Here is a 14,993-nt window from a genome sequence, read left to right as displayed (position 1 = left end):
TAACACTAGAAAAAAAAAATCCTCTTTCTAATCTATGCACTTCAGGCTTTTGGTATTTGATGCTGTTAATATGCAAACTCTTCTTCCCCCCTTCTAAAAAAACCCTCCCTTCACTTTTAGTTCAATACTAAAATGACATTTCACAGTACACGGATTTAGGCAGTGACCCATTATCTCCCTGTATTCTGCAGCAGCAGTACATGAGCCAGCTCAACTTTTCAGTCCAGCTTAAAAGTATTGCCCATTAACTAGACTTCCTCGAGTCAGAGCAGATTGTGGGGTTGGTGGAACAATGATGTCGGGGCTTCCAGATTGGTTTGGCAGCTGCATTGTTCTCCGAGGGGAAACCAGACGCACTTAAGTCCCGCTCTCTTTCATGGGCTTTTGTTCATACCAAATTATTCTTTGGCTGTGCTAGTATTCATGATGGTATGTTAAAGAAGCGCATCCTAGCAACTAGAGGCTGGTTGCTAGGCAGCCTGGCTTCCAATAGGGGCTGCTTGTTTGCGATTTGTTTTAATTTTTTTGTGTGTGTATGTGTGTCAGTTCTGTGAAGGCCACGGTGTTGGTTTTTTAACTGTATCTTTTTATTGGAATATTGTGACTTGTTACTACCTCTGTGCTATCAAAGTGTATTATCTTAGTTAATAAATCACCGTGTGAAATGGTTCATTTCCTAAATTCTTGTTGTGTTTAATCTCTGGGTTGCTTGAAATCCTAAAGCTTTGCGTTCAGAGAAGGCAATATTCATTAATTCATTAATGCATGAGAATTACAGCGCTACTGCCTTGTAACAAGATAAGATCTAAATAAAACTTTTTTTTCTTCCTTATCAGTCTTGCTGGGATTAAGGTGTTGGAGATGAAAGCACTGATGATAGATAAGATTTATTTATGTTAACTAGAACTGTTTGGGTAAAGTAAGATTTTTGTGCCCCATAACCAGAACACTCTGCCACAATGGTGATGTCTTGGCACTCCCTGCCTATGTAATCTACTTTTACTGAGCCATGGATTGGATTGTTTTTTTGATTCACTCTAATCTTAACCCTGGATTAATTTCTCTGGTTCATACTCTCAAATCTATATCACAAATCTTTATCACCAGTACACTGTATTTTAAAAATACTGTGTCAGTCTTAAATGCTCACCTGTAAGGGGATGGGAGAGTTAATGTATTTGTTGACAGAAATTTTAAGTTCAAGTGAAGTCCTTTGTCTCTATATCTTGCTTTATATTCTTCCTTACAAGATGGAAGTGTGAAAGAACTCTTTGTTTCATCGTCTTTCCTTAATTTAAATTCTTCTTTTTCATGGTAACCTTGCAGTACAATTGGTCCATATGGTCCATTTTTATTTATGAGAAATAATTTATGTTTTATTTTCTTTATTGAAGCATTTAGCAAAGATTGCTGTTTCAAAGAACAAAGTAAGGGAAGGAGGTAGCAATCTGCCTTTAAGTGTAGGTTGTTGAAGTAATGTTTGTGATGAAATGGGTAACTAAGTTCTGTAACTAACTACTGCTATGCAAAATTCCTCAAGAAAATCTGATATGGCAAGTATATGGTCCTGGAAACGGCAAATTTTTTCTTACATTCTTCCTAATTGGCTCATATCTATACATGTATAGTTTTGATTTATCTAAAGGTTTGCACAAATCTAGTGCAGGAGCTGAAAGCAGCTTTTAATTTTGTTGGCTTGTTGGCTTGATGAATGGTCTGTTGGAGTTAGTGCAAGAACTTCCATTGGCTTTATTGGCCATTAGATCAATCCATGTCCCTAAATGCTGTTTATGTTAGTAATACAACACTCTGTTGAGAACAATTAGTCTTTCTTGACTTAATTATCACTTTATAAGGGAATTCAGAAATAGTTTCAGTGTATTCCATTGAGCTGATAGTGTCTTTCAGGGCCAATAAGTTTTTATTTAATCATGTTTTCTGTTACTAATAAGCTAGAGAATCTAGCACTATGCTAATTTCTTTCTGTTCAACATACTGTAAGGCATTTCATTTGAAAACCTTTTCCAGTGTATTTTATAGTCACTTTTTAAAATTGTTGTTGTTGCAACATAGTCTTATGCTAGAAGAAATATCTCATTGTTTTTAAATAATTACTTTAGTCCTGTCTCTACATTACAGTAGGTAAACTTGGAGTCTTTGGTTTCGTATTTTTTCATAAATCCATTTCTAGAAACGTGTAAGTAAAAACATTTGATACATTCAGAAGACAGGTAGTTAGTTATTTATCCACTTATCTATAGATATTCCTCAGGAGGAGTTTTTCCCACAAAAAGCCTTCCATGTTTAAAAAGAGAAATAAATTCTATTTCTCGGCTGCAAGAGAATAAATGCAGTTCTGAGGAAGCAGCAAGAAAATAGAAAACAAGTAATGCGTGTAACCAGTTGCAACATTTTTGTTTTCTCTTTAGGAATACGGAACACTTTATATTCAGGAATACAAGAAAAACAGCAAAGTGGACTCAAGTGCATGCAACAGCTTCATGGGCTTGAAGGATCATCTGGGGCATGACTTAGGCCACCTTTATGTGGGGAGCACTGGCACAGAGATAAATGCAATTGTACCTTGGTCGATGGCGGAGAAGCCAACAATGGATAAGGTTAATTCTAGGAAAGAAGACAGAGAAAAGGAGACATCTGAAGAGACTTCTGGAAGCTCCAGCTGTGACTCCGAAGAAAGCACAAATTCTGATAACGAGTCAGAGAGACTGAATAATTCTGCATCGGAGTCACATTTATTGCCTAAGACTCATCAACAGCTGTGCCGATCTCCTTGCTTAGAGCCTCATATACTAAAAAGAAATGAAATCTTGCAAGACTTTAGGATAGAAGAGGCTCAGATAGTACCTAAGGAAGTCAAAAAGCCTCCTGATGTGGTGAAAGAATATCAAACCAAACTGGAGTTTGCACTTAAGTTGGGTTACTCTGAAGAGCAGGTTCAACTTGTACTAAATAAACTTGGTACTGATGCTTTAATAAATGATATTTTGGGAGAACTTGTCAAACTTGGGAATAAAACTGAGACTGATCAGACTGTAACTAATGCTAACACTAGTGTAATGCGTGAAGCGTCTTCCATAGAGTCTCAGAGGTCAGAGTCTCCACTGCAGGAGGATGTGACACAGGACGGAGACAACCTGAGGCCAATAGTTATTGATGGCAGCAATGTTGCAATGAGGTATGTGACTATGAAGGTTTTGCTTTTCTATTTAAATAGAAACAGAAGGTTCTTGCCCACAGTTCAAGCATTGATGTTTGGTGTGACTGCCTTAAACTGTATGCAGGGTCTCTTTCAAGTGTCTTTGTCAACCACACAGTGTGCTGATATTGGAATCAGGCTACAGGTCTATACGACTTCAGTGGTGTACTACTCACTGTTAGAACAACCAGAAGTTAGTGCCATTGTCCCTTTATAAACAGATATCAAATCTCTCCTTCTCACTACCACTCCAGTCCTTAATTTTTGGTAGCCACCATTGCTACAGGCAATTGCTGGATGGAGGTATGTACAGAAAGTTACAGCAAATGTAAGATTCCTCAAGATTATAAAAGAGTGATGTAGAATTAAGCAGCTTAACGGATACGTCTTAGTTGAGTAATCTGTGAGAACTGATCTGCCCATAGCATTGGTCTTGGTTTATCAGTCTTGGAGTTAGGTTTTATTGACATTAATTGTTGAGATTAGTGTGTGAAAGACGACTTTCACTTACATGCCCATGGATAGCACATTTACCTACAGTGTTCACTGATCCTGACCCAGACATCTGGGTGCAGAACAAGAAACTTGCCTGTGAAGGCGAGAGGTTCATGCTTCATCAGTGATTAAAGAGAGAAGGAAATGGCAGAGAGAAATGCTGAGAGATTAGGTTTTTATGGCAATATAAATTATTAATTGATAAATCAATTGGTAATTGTTTCAGTAAGTCATAAGGATTATCTGATTACTAACAGCAAAGTTTAGGAGGTGAGTTTTAGTTTTCTGATTATTTGATGTGGTTTTCATTACCTTAGGAATAAAAGTTAATGCAAGACTTTCCTGGGCTAAAAAAAAACCCTGGCATTTCCATGGGACTTTTTTTTAGCTTCTAATCAAGTCAATTCCCTTTAAATGAAGCTTTTTAAAATGAAATTTAAATATACCACTTATTTATGCCAATATGGTGGGTTTTGTTTTTTTAAGTAGAGGAGTTAGCACTAAGGCAAGGCACTTTTTTAATATGGTATATTCCTGTGAGTTTTTCTGCTGGATGTGTTATTCCTTATCTTTTGGTTCAACTTGAGCTGTAGAGGAGGCATGTCCAGTTGAACAAACATGATTGTGGCATTCAACCAAGAAGTTATCCAGTGACTTCTAAAATGGCTTTTAGAAGTTTTGTTTTTTTGTTGTACTTCGCATAAATCCAAAAGGGTTGTGTTTTAGCTAGTTAGCATGGCTCAGACTTGGTGGGTGGACTTAGGTTCAACTTCTCCTAAAATTGTACTGAACACATTCCAGAATTACTCCAGATCTGTAATTTTTCCTTAATGTTTATTCAGCTATTAGCATAAATATTTAGGATCTGCCTTCCTATGTTAAATTTACTTTCTTGACCACCTGCATCAAATGAACCAACTATGATACATGCTGCAGGACCTTAATAAATAGATTAAATATATTCACAAAATGGATGTTCTGTATCCAAGAATCAAATTAACAGGTCTTTACTTGTTTTCTACCAAATGTATTCACAGAATCATTCCATTTGGAAGGGGCCTTTGGAGATCCATACACAGAACTGTGTCATTTCAAGGCCATGTCCAATTGGATTTTAAATGTCTCTGAGGATTTGGAGACTCGATGTATTCTCTGGGCCAGTGTTTGAGTGCCCTTATTGTAAGAAAGTTTTCCTTATTTTATGTTAAAGCAACATTTTTTATATTCTATTTTGTGCCCATTGCCTCTTCTTCTGTCACTGAACACCAGTGAGAAATCAGTTTCTGTTCCCTTTATTTTTTCCCATCAGGTATTTAGACACATGGGTAGATCTTCCCAAGCCTTCTCCTCTCAAGGCTACAGTCCTAGATCTCTCAGCTCCTCTTCCTCGTATGAAACGTGCTTCAGTCCCTTGATTAATTTTGTTGTGCTTCACTGGCCTTTCTCCAGTGTTGTCTATGTCTTCTTGTATAGGGGAGCCCAGAACTGAACCCAGCACTCCATATGCATGAGTAGAGACGGATCCCCTCCCTCAACCTGCTGGCAGTACTTTTCCTAATGCAGCCTAGGAGGCTATTGGCCTTCTGTGCTGCAAATGTGCATTGGTGCCTCATGATCAGCTTGGTGTTCCCAGAGCCCCAATGTCCTTCACTTCAGAGTTGCTTTCCAGGTGATCAGCTCCCAGCCTGTAGTGATGATTAGTGTTAGACTTATGCAGCTGGAGGATTGGCATTTCCCTCTGGATTTGCTGAGGTACATGTTGGCCTGTTGCTCTACCCTGACCAGGGTCCCTCTGAATGAGAGTACAGCCATCTGGTGTTCTCCTCCCAGCTCAGCATCCTCTGTAAACGTGCTCAGTGTGGACTCTGTTCTATTATCTAGGTTATTATGAAGATGTTAAGAAATGCATTTCCCCGTGTCAGCCCCTGGAGTACACAGATACTAATTGACCTTCAACTGGACTTTATGCCACTAATCACCTTTGAGTGCAGCGGTTCAGTCAGATTTCAGTCCATCTCTGCTCTAGCTTTGCCCTTACTTCCCTACTTTGTCAGTGAGGCTGTGATAAGAGAAGGCTGCTACAAGAACAAAGCTGTCAGAAGCTTTGTTAAAGCCACAGTAAACAGTGTGTCCACTGCTCTCCTCATCCACTGAACAAGTCATCTCACCATAAAAGGCTGTAAGGCTGCTCAAGCATATTTCTTCCTCATAAATCCATGCTGACTGTCCCCAGTCATCTTCATCCAGTCTACGTACAGAAATGGTTTACAGGATGATTTGCTCCATTGCCTTTGCAGGGTGCAGGGCGAGGCTGACCAGCTTTATAGGTCCCTAAATTACCCTTCTTTCCCCCTTTTAAAATGGAAGGGATATTTTCCCTTTTCTAGACATTAGGAATATCCCCAGTTACCACAACCTTTCAAAAATTGCCAAGAGAGGCCATACAGTGTCATTAGCCAGCTCCCTTAACACCCATCTGAGCTCAGCAGCCTGGCAATATCCCATTTCAGTGTTTCCAAAAGTCATCTGAGGGAAAGTCTTGTCCTGTTACTTTTGCCCAACTTCCTGCATGTTGCTGTGGGCCAATCTTGAGCTTGGCATGGGTGATCCTTGAAAAATCCACCTTCTCTCCTGTTCACTTTTCTCTGCATAGGATTCTCCTCAGTAGGCCAAAATCTGATCTCCAGAAATCTGATCTCGTAATTCTGCTTTTTGCCTTGCTCTTTCTTCACAGGATCTGCCTCTCATCGTCACTGCAGCGAAGGCAGCCCCTGACCTTCCCATCTCTGTCTCCTTCTCCCTTGTTTCTGAGTCCCAGCTGGTGCACTTGTTAGGCACTCAGTCACCCATGTTAAGAAGTTGCTGCAAAAGCACTCCAGAAACTTCACGGATTACTGATGCCTTGTTGTGTTGGTCAGAACAAAAGCATCTTTGCCAAATGGCTGGTTGGTCCAGTCCATCCTGCCTTTTTCTAGAAATCAGTCCTTGATTAGGAAAACCAGTCCCATGTATGTAAAAGATGAGTCTCAGCTGCTGATGCCTGTTGTGAAACCAGTTGTTTGTCCACAGGATCTGTTCTCTCCCCTTAGAGAAAACAGGTACTAGTAACTAAGCACTTTAAATACTGGAGAGATTTCAGCTTTTACATGCAGGAAAGACTTGGAGTCTCTTGGACTTTTGGAGACTAGGAGTTCACTTGCAGTTCAATCTTCTTCAGATTTCTGTATGTAAATATCCAGGGTCCTGTTATGGGTTGTTATAAATTGTCACAGTTCTGTCTTTGCTCTTCCAAGTTGTGGCCAATGAGTTCACTCTGGAATTGCTAAAGGGAAATGGGCCTATGCCCTAAGCAAAAGATAGTCTTTTGAGAGGTGTTCTTGGAAGCTTTCTCACACGTTATCACAGGAATGGTTAAAAACTGTAATCTGTATTCTTATTCCCATGTTGTTGTAATGCACATACTTGATGATAACATTTACTATTAGAATTATTCTAGATGAGAGCTACTAATTTTCATTTAAAGGATGTATTTGACAGGGAGGGAAAGTTTCATGGAGAAGGTTGAGATGACTGATATCCAGTAATTCAAGTAGGATGAGATGGCTGTCCCCTTCTGGAAGGATCAAACACTGTGCTACCCTGTGTCTCCATTCCATGACTAATTAAGGATGTAGTTTCACAAAACATCCAATGAGTGACACAGAGTGATTTACTTTTAGGCTTACCTCTATCCCACTGCCAGGGTTGCTTTCCTATCTGCATCTCATCTAGTGACTGGGTGGCTGCAAAATGAGTTGATTCACCTTCCTAATTCAGAGAGCAGAGGGAATCAGAAAGGATTCTTTTTCCATTAGATATGTTAACATAACCTGATATTTTTGTCATTGGGAGAACAACTTGGTCTGACACAAAGGAGGAAGGATATGTCTGGTTATGTAACTGGATATTCATATTTGTGGAACTGGTAGTATCTAGTGGACTGATGGATTCATGAATTTCTTTAGAGCAGCACAGAAAAAGGCTTGGGTCGGAACAACTTACTCGGCAAACCAGAGCCTGCATGTATGCCAGTTTTCTGGTGACTACTCCTGTTACAGACAAGCTGTTTTAGCAAACTGTAGATTCAGGAAAACCCAGCAGTCATTTTTTCTGCCTTTTGGTAACATTTGGAAAGCTTTCCTTAAACTTTCTTGTGACACTGCTTGTCACTTGTGCATTAAACTGTAAATGAGTCATCAAATGCATCTTGTGTATATCAAGTTTAAAGCTACAATATGGTCTAAATAATGTGAATTGGCTGAAGTTTTAAAAACAAAGAAAGCATCCTCTTTCAACTGAATAGCATAAAGGAGGCTTTTGCAAGCTTTGAATTGAAGAATTGCTGTTTAGCTTCCTATAGGATACTTCAAGTCTGGTCTTGTTTTGTTATTCTACCTGTCTTGGAGTTGAGTTAATCTTTATTCAGAAGAGGAAAGATGCCCACAGTTTAAGCCTTAAACATCAAGGTTTTTTATTAGAATGCTCTTACAGACGAGTCTGATTTTTCTGTGTATATAAACTTAAAACCAGAGCTGAACAGCAAATTAAATAATCCCCTAGAGCTGTTGTGGACCTTGATAGTTTTCGCTAGGTGTCCTAGGTGCCTTCAGAGTTTCTTTGCTGACTGTGAAAAGAATGTTTCAAATATATTTAAAACTTTATGCTGAAAACTTATTGGCAGAAAAGAAGTTTGCTTTGCTTACAGAGAGTGCAACATGAAGATAACACTGATGTAAAATTATTTGATTATTTTACTTGCTTTATTATTAGTTTTAGACAACAACTTTCAGAAGTTTATGGGCAAAGGAATCAAAGGATTTTGATAATGTTGTTTTCATTTGCAGATTGAAATCAATTTATCTTGTTTTGGTCAGTTAAGATTCCTCTGAAAACTTTGCCCTTGGGATTCTCAGGCCATGGAGGTGATGCATGTCAGCTTCCTTTTCTGGAAAACCTTGGCCTCTGTATTAAAGTAGTCCTTGATTGTGCATCATTGCACAAGGGAAAACACAGTATGAAATAAATGGTGTACTAAGTTTTGTTTGGGAAGAGGAAGATGCTGATTTGGGGAGTTGGTTTTAGTTAAGCACATTCCCACTTCTAAGACAGATATTTTACAATTTTTTTCTAGCTTTCATGCCCAGGCATCCCACCAGATGTGGATGTTGTAGGGGCTTGGTAGGACCAGAAACATACACCCAGGCCTGACAGTCATGGGCAGAGCCCCCAGTGCCATTCAGGAGTGGCATTCAGCTGGAGAAAGTGTCACTGGGGTGTCTAACCAGTGTTAGACATCTCTGCTCAGACAAGTGAGCCTTGGTCCCATTGTGTTAACCCTGAGGCAGGTTGGGCTGCAGTAAAAGATTCGCTGATATCTACTGACACAGAAGGTTCTCCACAACTGCACATTGTGTCAGCCAAAGTTGTCTTTTCTATGCCACATGGAGTTTTCATGTGACAATTTAATTGCTCATTTATTTTAACAAACTAACAATGTAGCTGCATTAGCTTCTCCTCAGATTGTGTTGCTGAGTTTGGTAGACGTGGTTGTATCTTGGTACTTTGATTCAGACATTCATCTTTCAGTACCACTATCTATTTTTTTTAGTTTATTTGGAGATGTCACTATAAGGAATAGATAATTTTTTTTTTCCAGCAAGTAACGATCATATGGATAACAGCTTGTCACTGGCAGCTTTGAATGTAGCTTCTCTTTGCCTGTTTTGACATCGAGTGCTGCGTGTATGGCTCTGACAGAGACCCACATGCAGTTCTGGCTGGAGACAGCACCTGCTGCACTTGCAGAGTGCTTCAGCATTGGAAGCCCTACAAGCAAAAGGTGTCTTGAAATATGTGACAGCTTCCAAGGCTTTTTCTTTAAAACACCTCAAACCATTGAAGTAATTTGGGCTAATGGAAAAAAGCCCCAAACATTTGGCACCTGTTCTATATGCTTCATGTCAGCATCAAAATATACATATATAGAGGGAAAAATGCAGGACTGACGGAAGGTTGAGGTTAATGAGAAATAGTTTAGGACAAATTATTTCTGTGATTATGGAATTAGTAGAGCTTAAAAAAAGTAATTTAAAAGGGATGAGGCTAGTTACAAAATCAGGCTGCCGGGTTACGAGTAACTGATATGATACAGAGTAGAAATTCTTCTCTGTCTGTGCTATGGACTGAACACTCTTCCTCCCATGATATGACAGAAGAAAATTGTTTGGTAACTCTGTAATAACTTGTAATAGGCAGGTATGTGTTTTCGTGTTTTCTTGCTTTTAGTCAATATGCTTTTATATGATAGGTGTGTGGATGTGTGCAGATTTCAGTTGTAAAAAACCTGTATGCAACAGATGTTAACTGTAGACCTCACCTCTTGTCATCAATACGCATGTTTTCTGTAGCTTTCAGAATCTGAGTGTTGGTTTGGATATTGTATTAGAGCACAAGAAGTCTTGCAAGTATTCTAAATAGTCTTTTAAGTGTGTGTACCACAAGTCTTTCCAAGACAGTCACTAGGAAATCTAATTTGGGGTCTAGGAAGGTAACAGAGAAAATGAAAAGTGTTCTCATCAGAAGTTTTACACTTTTTACTAATTCTCCTAGTGTAAAAAAATGCTTGTTGTTTTTTTGCTCAGGAAACATGCTACTTTATTTTCTTTCATTTAAAAATAAAATTAGAACTGTCAACAGACCAAATATAAAAGTGATGGTAAAAGGAATAGTTCATACATGATATGAAAAAGAAATAGGTATTTCTAAAGGAATATAATTTATCTTGCAACTGAGAGTGGTAGATGAAACATAGTCAGCAAACAGAACCAAAGTACTATTAAACCAGTGTCTCACCCAGGGCTACAGCTGTCAGCCTGACACATCTGAGCTTTCTCATATTCCTAATAATTGGAAAGAGATTTTTAAAAGGAAGTTTCTTGACAAAGAAGTACAAACATTTCTCATCTTTTTCACAACTAAGGAGAAGGAAAAGAATTCAGAAGCAGTAGCATGATTTCAGTATTTTCAGCATATGACATCAGAAAGCTGATGAAGCACAAAAATCGCAAAATGAAGAGCATCAGATCTGCCTAACAACAAAGCAAAAGAACAAATTTTAATTACACATCTCTTTTACAGACTCTCTCACTAATGATTTCAATTCCTTGGAATTTGTATCCACTCATATCCAAGCTTAGGCATGTGTCTGAAAAGGAGTGGAAAAAAGAGTGAAGATTTATACAAGTTACAAATTCACTTGCTCAGCAGTGCAGAATAGCTGGTATGCATTGTAATGCGTTTGCCACTTCTGTTTCATACAGTTTAAGTATATTTAAAATTTCTATTCAGGATAAAAGAATTTTGGTAGTCTGCACTGTGCAATAGAAAACTAAGGAGCTGAACTGCCTGGTCCCCCCTCTGCCTTTAAAAGCATGGCCTGAACTACAACCTGATGGAAAGCAATAGACAAGAACGTCAATTTTTTTTTTTTTCCCAAGAGTCCTGGATTATTTTTCATGAAATTATTTCTCAGATTTGCAGAAAGAAACATAGTGCTGCTAAAATGTAGTCTAACACACCACTTTTTCATTGTCAGGAGTTCAAAGTGTGTTTATCCACTTGAAACCATGGAGATTGTTTAGAGTAATCACAGTACAGTGATTCCACTGGAATTTAATAGCTGGAACAAGATCTTCCTGAGTGTTTTAAAATGGATTACAATATGTTTATGGTTGCATCCAGCCTGCTGATAGCATGAGCAGTAACCTCTTGTCTCAGGCTTTGCAAAAGAGTCCTTATGACTGCCCCCTGGGCATTGAATTTGCACCAAGTGTCCCAATCTTGTCTTGTCAAGGGAAGATGGAATTAGACCATAGATGAAATACTGTTGGCCATTTTTGCTATGCATTGTGTGCATGTGCACTTTGTGTCACATCTGTGTGTGGCTTGGTTTCCTATTCCTGGTAAGTTTTGAAATACACAGAAATACCACTCTTGCAGCCAAGCAAGCACAGGAGTAGTTGTGTAGTATAAAACAATGCCAAAAAAAATACTGGTCTGTGTTTTATTATTACAGTGTTATTATTATGTAATACAATATTGTGTGGTATGATCGTAGAAAACAGGGAATTCATTACTGCAGAGGACTATAGCTAAAGCTGAATAGGATGTTGAGGTACATAGATATTTTGTTCCTGACAGTGTTCCTAGTGTAGCCCTAAATACACAGAAGATGGGCTTAAAGTATCCTTTGAGTACCCCAGGGCAGCTAAAATCTACAAACTTTGATCATTATGGCTGGCAACAATTGTAATATCAGAGTATATGCTTGTGTTTACAGGTACTGTCTGCAGTTTCATTACAAGAGGAAGTAGGACATTTCCTCACTTAAATCCAGTTAATGGTAGTGGGCTCTTATTTTCCTTTTTCCTTTTCTTTTTTTTTTTTTCTTCCTTTTGTTTGTGATCTGTAATGTTCAACACAGCTTTTGCTGATAATGACACTTTGTAAGATGTGTTAGCTGTGACTCATTATTCTCTCTTGACTCAGGTGCAAGTGTACGCCACCTCCTTCACAGACTTCTGAAACCAGAATATTTTTGCAAAAGTTTCCTCACTTTTTCTTTGGCACTTTGTCTATTGCTCAATTACTCAAGCTCTCACAGTGTCGAGAAAGACACAGCAGTTCTATGTTTTAGAAGGTGGAAAAAGTAGGTACATACTTTCCTATTGAGGGGGGAAAGGTTTTTAAATAACTTTCTGGTGTTTTATTTACCCCAAAACATGCAAGGAGAAAGGTACTTCTAAAATTCCTGTGGCTATCTGTCATTATATTGTCCCCCTCACTAACCACAGACAAAGAATTTTCTTTTACCCTTTTGGAAAGCAGATTGTGGCATACCTGCTATACATGACAAGCCAGCCAAGTGACAGGTGATGGCTTCTTTCCATGCCCCTGTGATTCTTTTGCTACACAGAACTGCAGTGCTGGGAGGGGTGTCACAAAAGTTGCTCGTCTCCTGTGCACAGAGAACCTAGACAGGCCGCAGAGGAGCTGTTTTTCTTGTTCTGCAAAGTGTCCAGTCAGGAGATCCGAAAATCCATGGCCAGACTGTCCGACAGATCAGGGAGAAAGCCTGCACTAACGTAGTGCTTAACTATGTTACTTAAGGACTTTCCTAGCTCCAGTTAAGGACTCCTTATCCAGTGGGACTGTAGTGGGTTGGCTGTGGCTCACCTCCTCCCAGCAGAATGGAAGAGAAAACAGGAGGAGCAGAAGCAAGAAAACCCATGGCTCAAAATAACGACAGGGAGATCACTCATGTAATTTTTTATGTCAGGCAGACTCAGCCTGGGGAATTCAATTTAATTTATACACAGTTAATAAAAATATTTAATTCCAAATCAGGTATTGGGAAACAAAAAAGACAAATATTAAAATACTTAGGGGAAAGGCTGTCTCCCCTTTTCCAGGCTTGCTTCACTCCAAACATGTGTCCTCCTCACTACCTCACCACAGCATCATTCTTACACCTTGTCATAGCTGCAGGTGGCAGTCAGTCCTTTCAGAGCAGCTGTGAGCAGTGCAGGGGACTGGGGTCAGAATGTCACCGTTTTTCTCTGCTGCTTCTTCCTTCTTGCACTTTTCCTGTTCTCTAGTGTCCAAGTCCCTCTGGGCATGTACCTGCGTCTCATGAAGCAGCTCCTCATCCTCATACCATGCTGTTCCCTCATTCCCATCTCCTGCATTGTGGAGCTGGCTAGATCTGGGTGCGCCCATCATGGGGCAATCCCAAATTTTTCTCACAGCAACCATGTCACAATCTATGGATGCCCATTGGTTGATTGCTGTCCTGCATTTCAGTTACTTTCTATACATGGATGATTGTTTTTTCTTCAACAAGCTGGGTTTTTTCCAGATTAGCTAAATGTGCTTCCTTCAGCCTTTCCTCATAGGTCTCCTTTCACTTTCTTTTATATTCTTTTCATTTCATCTATGTCTTTTATAATGTCATGCCTGAAACTGGATGTAGAAGCAGGGCAAGGACTTGTCTGCCTTTAGAAAATTACATCATTGCGTCTCTTGCCTTACCCCAGACAGTTATTGCACAACAGACACATATTTTGTTTTGCTTTTGTCTGATCACAATTAATTTTCTCTACACAGCATTTTAAATACACGTTAATTTCTCCTTCTGAAGTAGGTACTAAGCACATTCTTAGTTTTGCCATGTTGATTTTGGACAGTCTCCTCAGTTTGTCTAATTTGTCCTCTTGAATGCCTGCCATCCCCTTGGGCTTGGAGGCCTTCTCCTCTCTCATTCCCTGTTCACACAGGACCTTGAGGAGCTCCTGCAGCAACTGGCTCTTCTGTGCCTTCCCCTGCTGCTGTGCACACCTGTGCTCATCTGCTACCATTTCCTAAGCACAGTGCACTCTCATGTTGGTAGTTTGGACCTCCTGCTTTCCCACATCAAGTCTTTGAGCTGCCTGTTATACCCCATACTTTTGGTTAGGCTATGAAGATTTCTAAAAACCCCTACTTATATTTTTCTTTGCTTGTCAAATCTGTGTACAGGTAATAAATGTGTTTGGAAGATTTAGCAACCCTCTCCCTCACCATTTTAGAAATGATAGCTGTGTTTGGGCGTGGCTCAGACAGACTCCCAGGTGCCTTTAGAAACCATGGAGCAAGTGAAGAGCATGGCTATGACATCTTCATTTTACTGAGCTCCATTTATGGTCATAGAAAAAGTAATCTAATAAAGAATTTTAATGTGTGTGTTTCAGCCATGGGAACAAAGAAGTATTTTCTTGTCGAGGAATCAAACTGGCAGTAGATTGGTTTTTGGAAAGAGGCCACAAGGATGTTACTGTGTTTGTGCCAGCATGGAGGAAAGAACAGTCAAGACCAGATGCACTTATAACAGGTAAGCTCTCTCTTTGCTTGTTTGTTCAGTGCTTTTCCCAGCAGGAGTGCTACTGCTCAAATGAACAAACTTTCAGCAATTAAAGGCTGTAACAGAAAGTATCTTCAGTGCAGTAATTTCATTGTAATCTATAGGCAGGAAAAAGACAAAGCAATGCCCTCTCCAAGTCCTCCTGTTCTGATCATATGCTTAAGTTTTCATACCATTGCTACTTACTTCCTGAAGGATGTAATTGCCTTTTTTAAAATCTGCTATGTCCATGCAGCATTAGTAGCAAAGAGGTTTGAAATTGGTAATTTTTTGGGTATTATTTCT

General features: G+C 39.3%; 1 protein-coding gene across 3 annotated transcripts in view; it reads left to right on the top strand.

The window, feature by feature from the left end:
* Window positions 1-14,993, top strand: part of ZC3H12C (zinc finger CCCH-type containing 12C) — a 49,398-nt gene that overhangs the window by 18,238 nt on the left and 16,167 nt on the right. For all 3 annotated transcript variants that reach the window (XM_072931183.1, XM_032748890.3, XM_072931188.1), the window contains 2 exons: window positions 2,430-3,196; window positions 14,539-14,678. In XM_072931183.1, coding sequence (XP_072787284.1) covers window positions 2,502-3,196; window positions 14,539-14,678 — 835 coding nt within the window. In that variant the 5' untranslated portion in view covers window positions 2,430-2,501. The remainder of the gene's footprint in view (window positions 1-2,429; window positions 3,197-14,538; window positions 14,679-14,993) is intronic.

Source organism: Taeniopygia guttata, chromosome 1 (assembly GCF_048771995.1).
Source record: "Taeniopygia guttata chromosome 1, bTaeGut7.mat, whole genome shotgun sequence".
NCBI classification, from domain to species: Eukaryota; Metazoa; Chordata; class Aves; order Passeriformes; family Estrildidae; genus Taeniopygia; species Taeniopygia guttata.
Note: the sequence above shows the minus strand (reverse complement) of the source record. Positions and strands in the feature narration are given on the sequence as shown.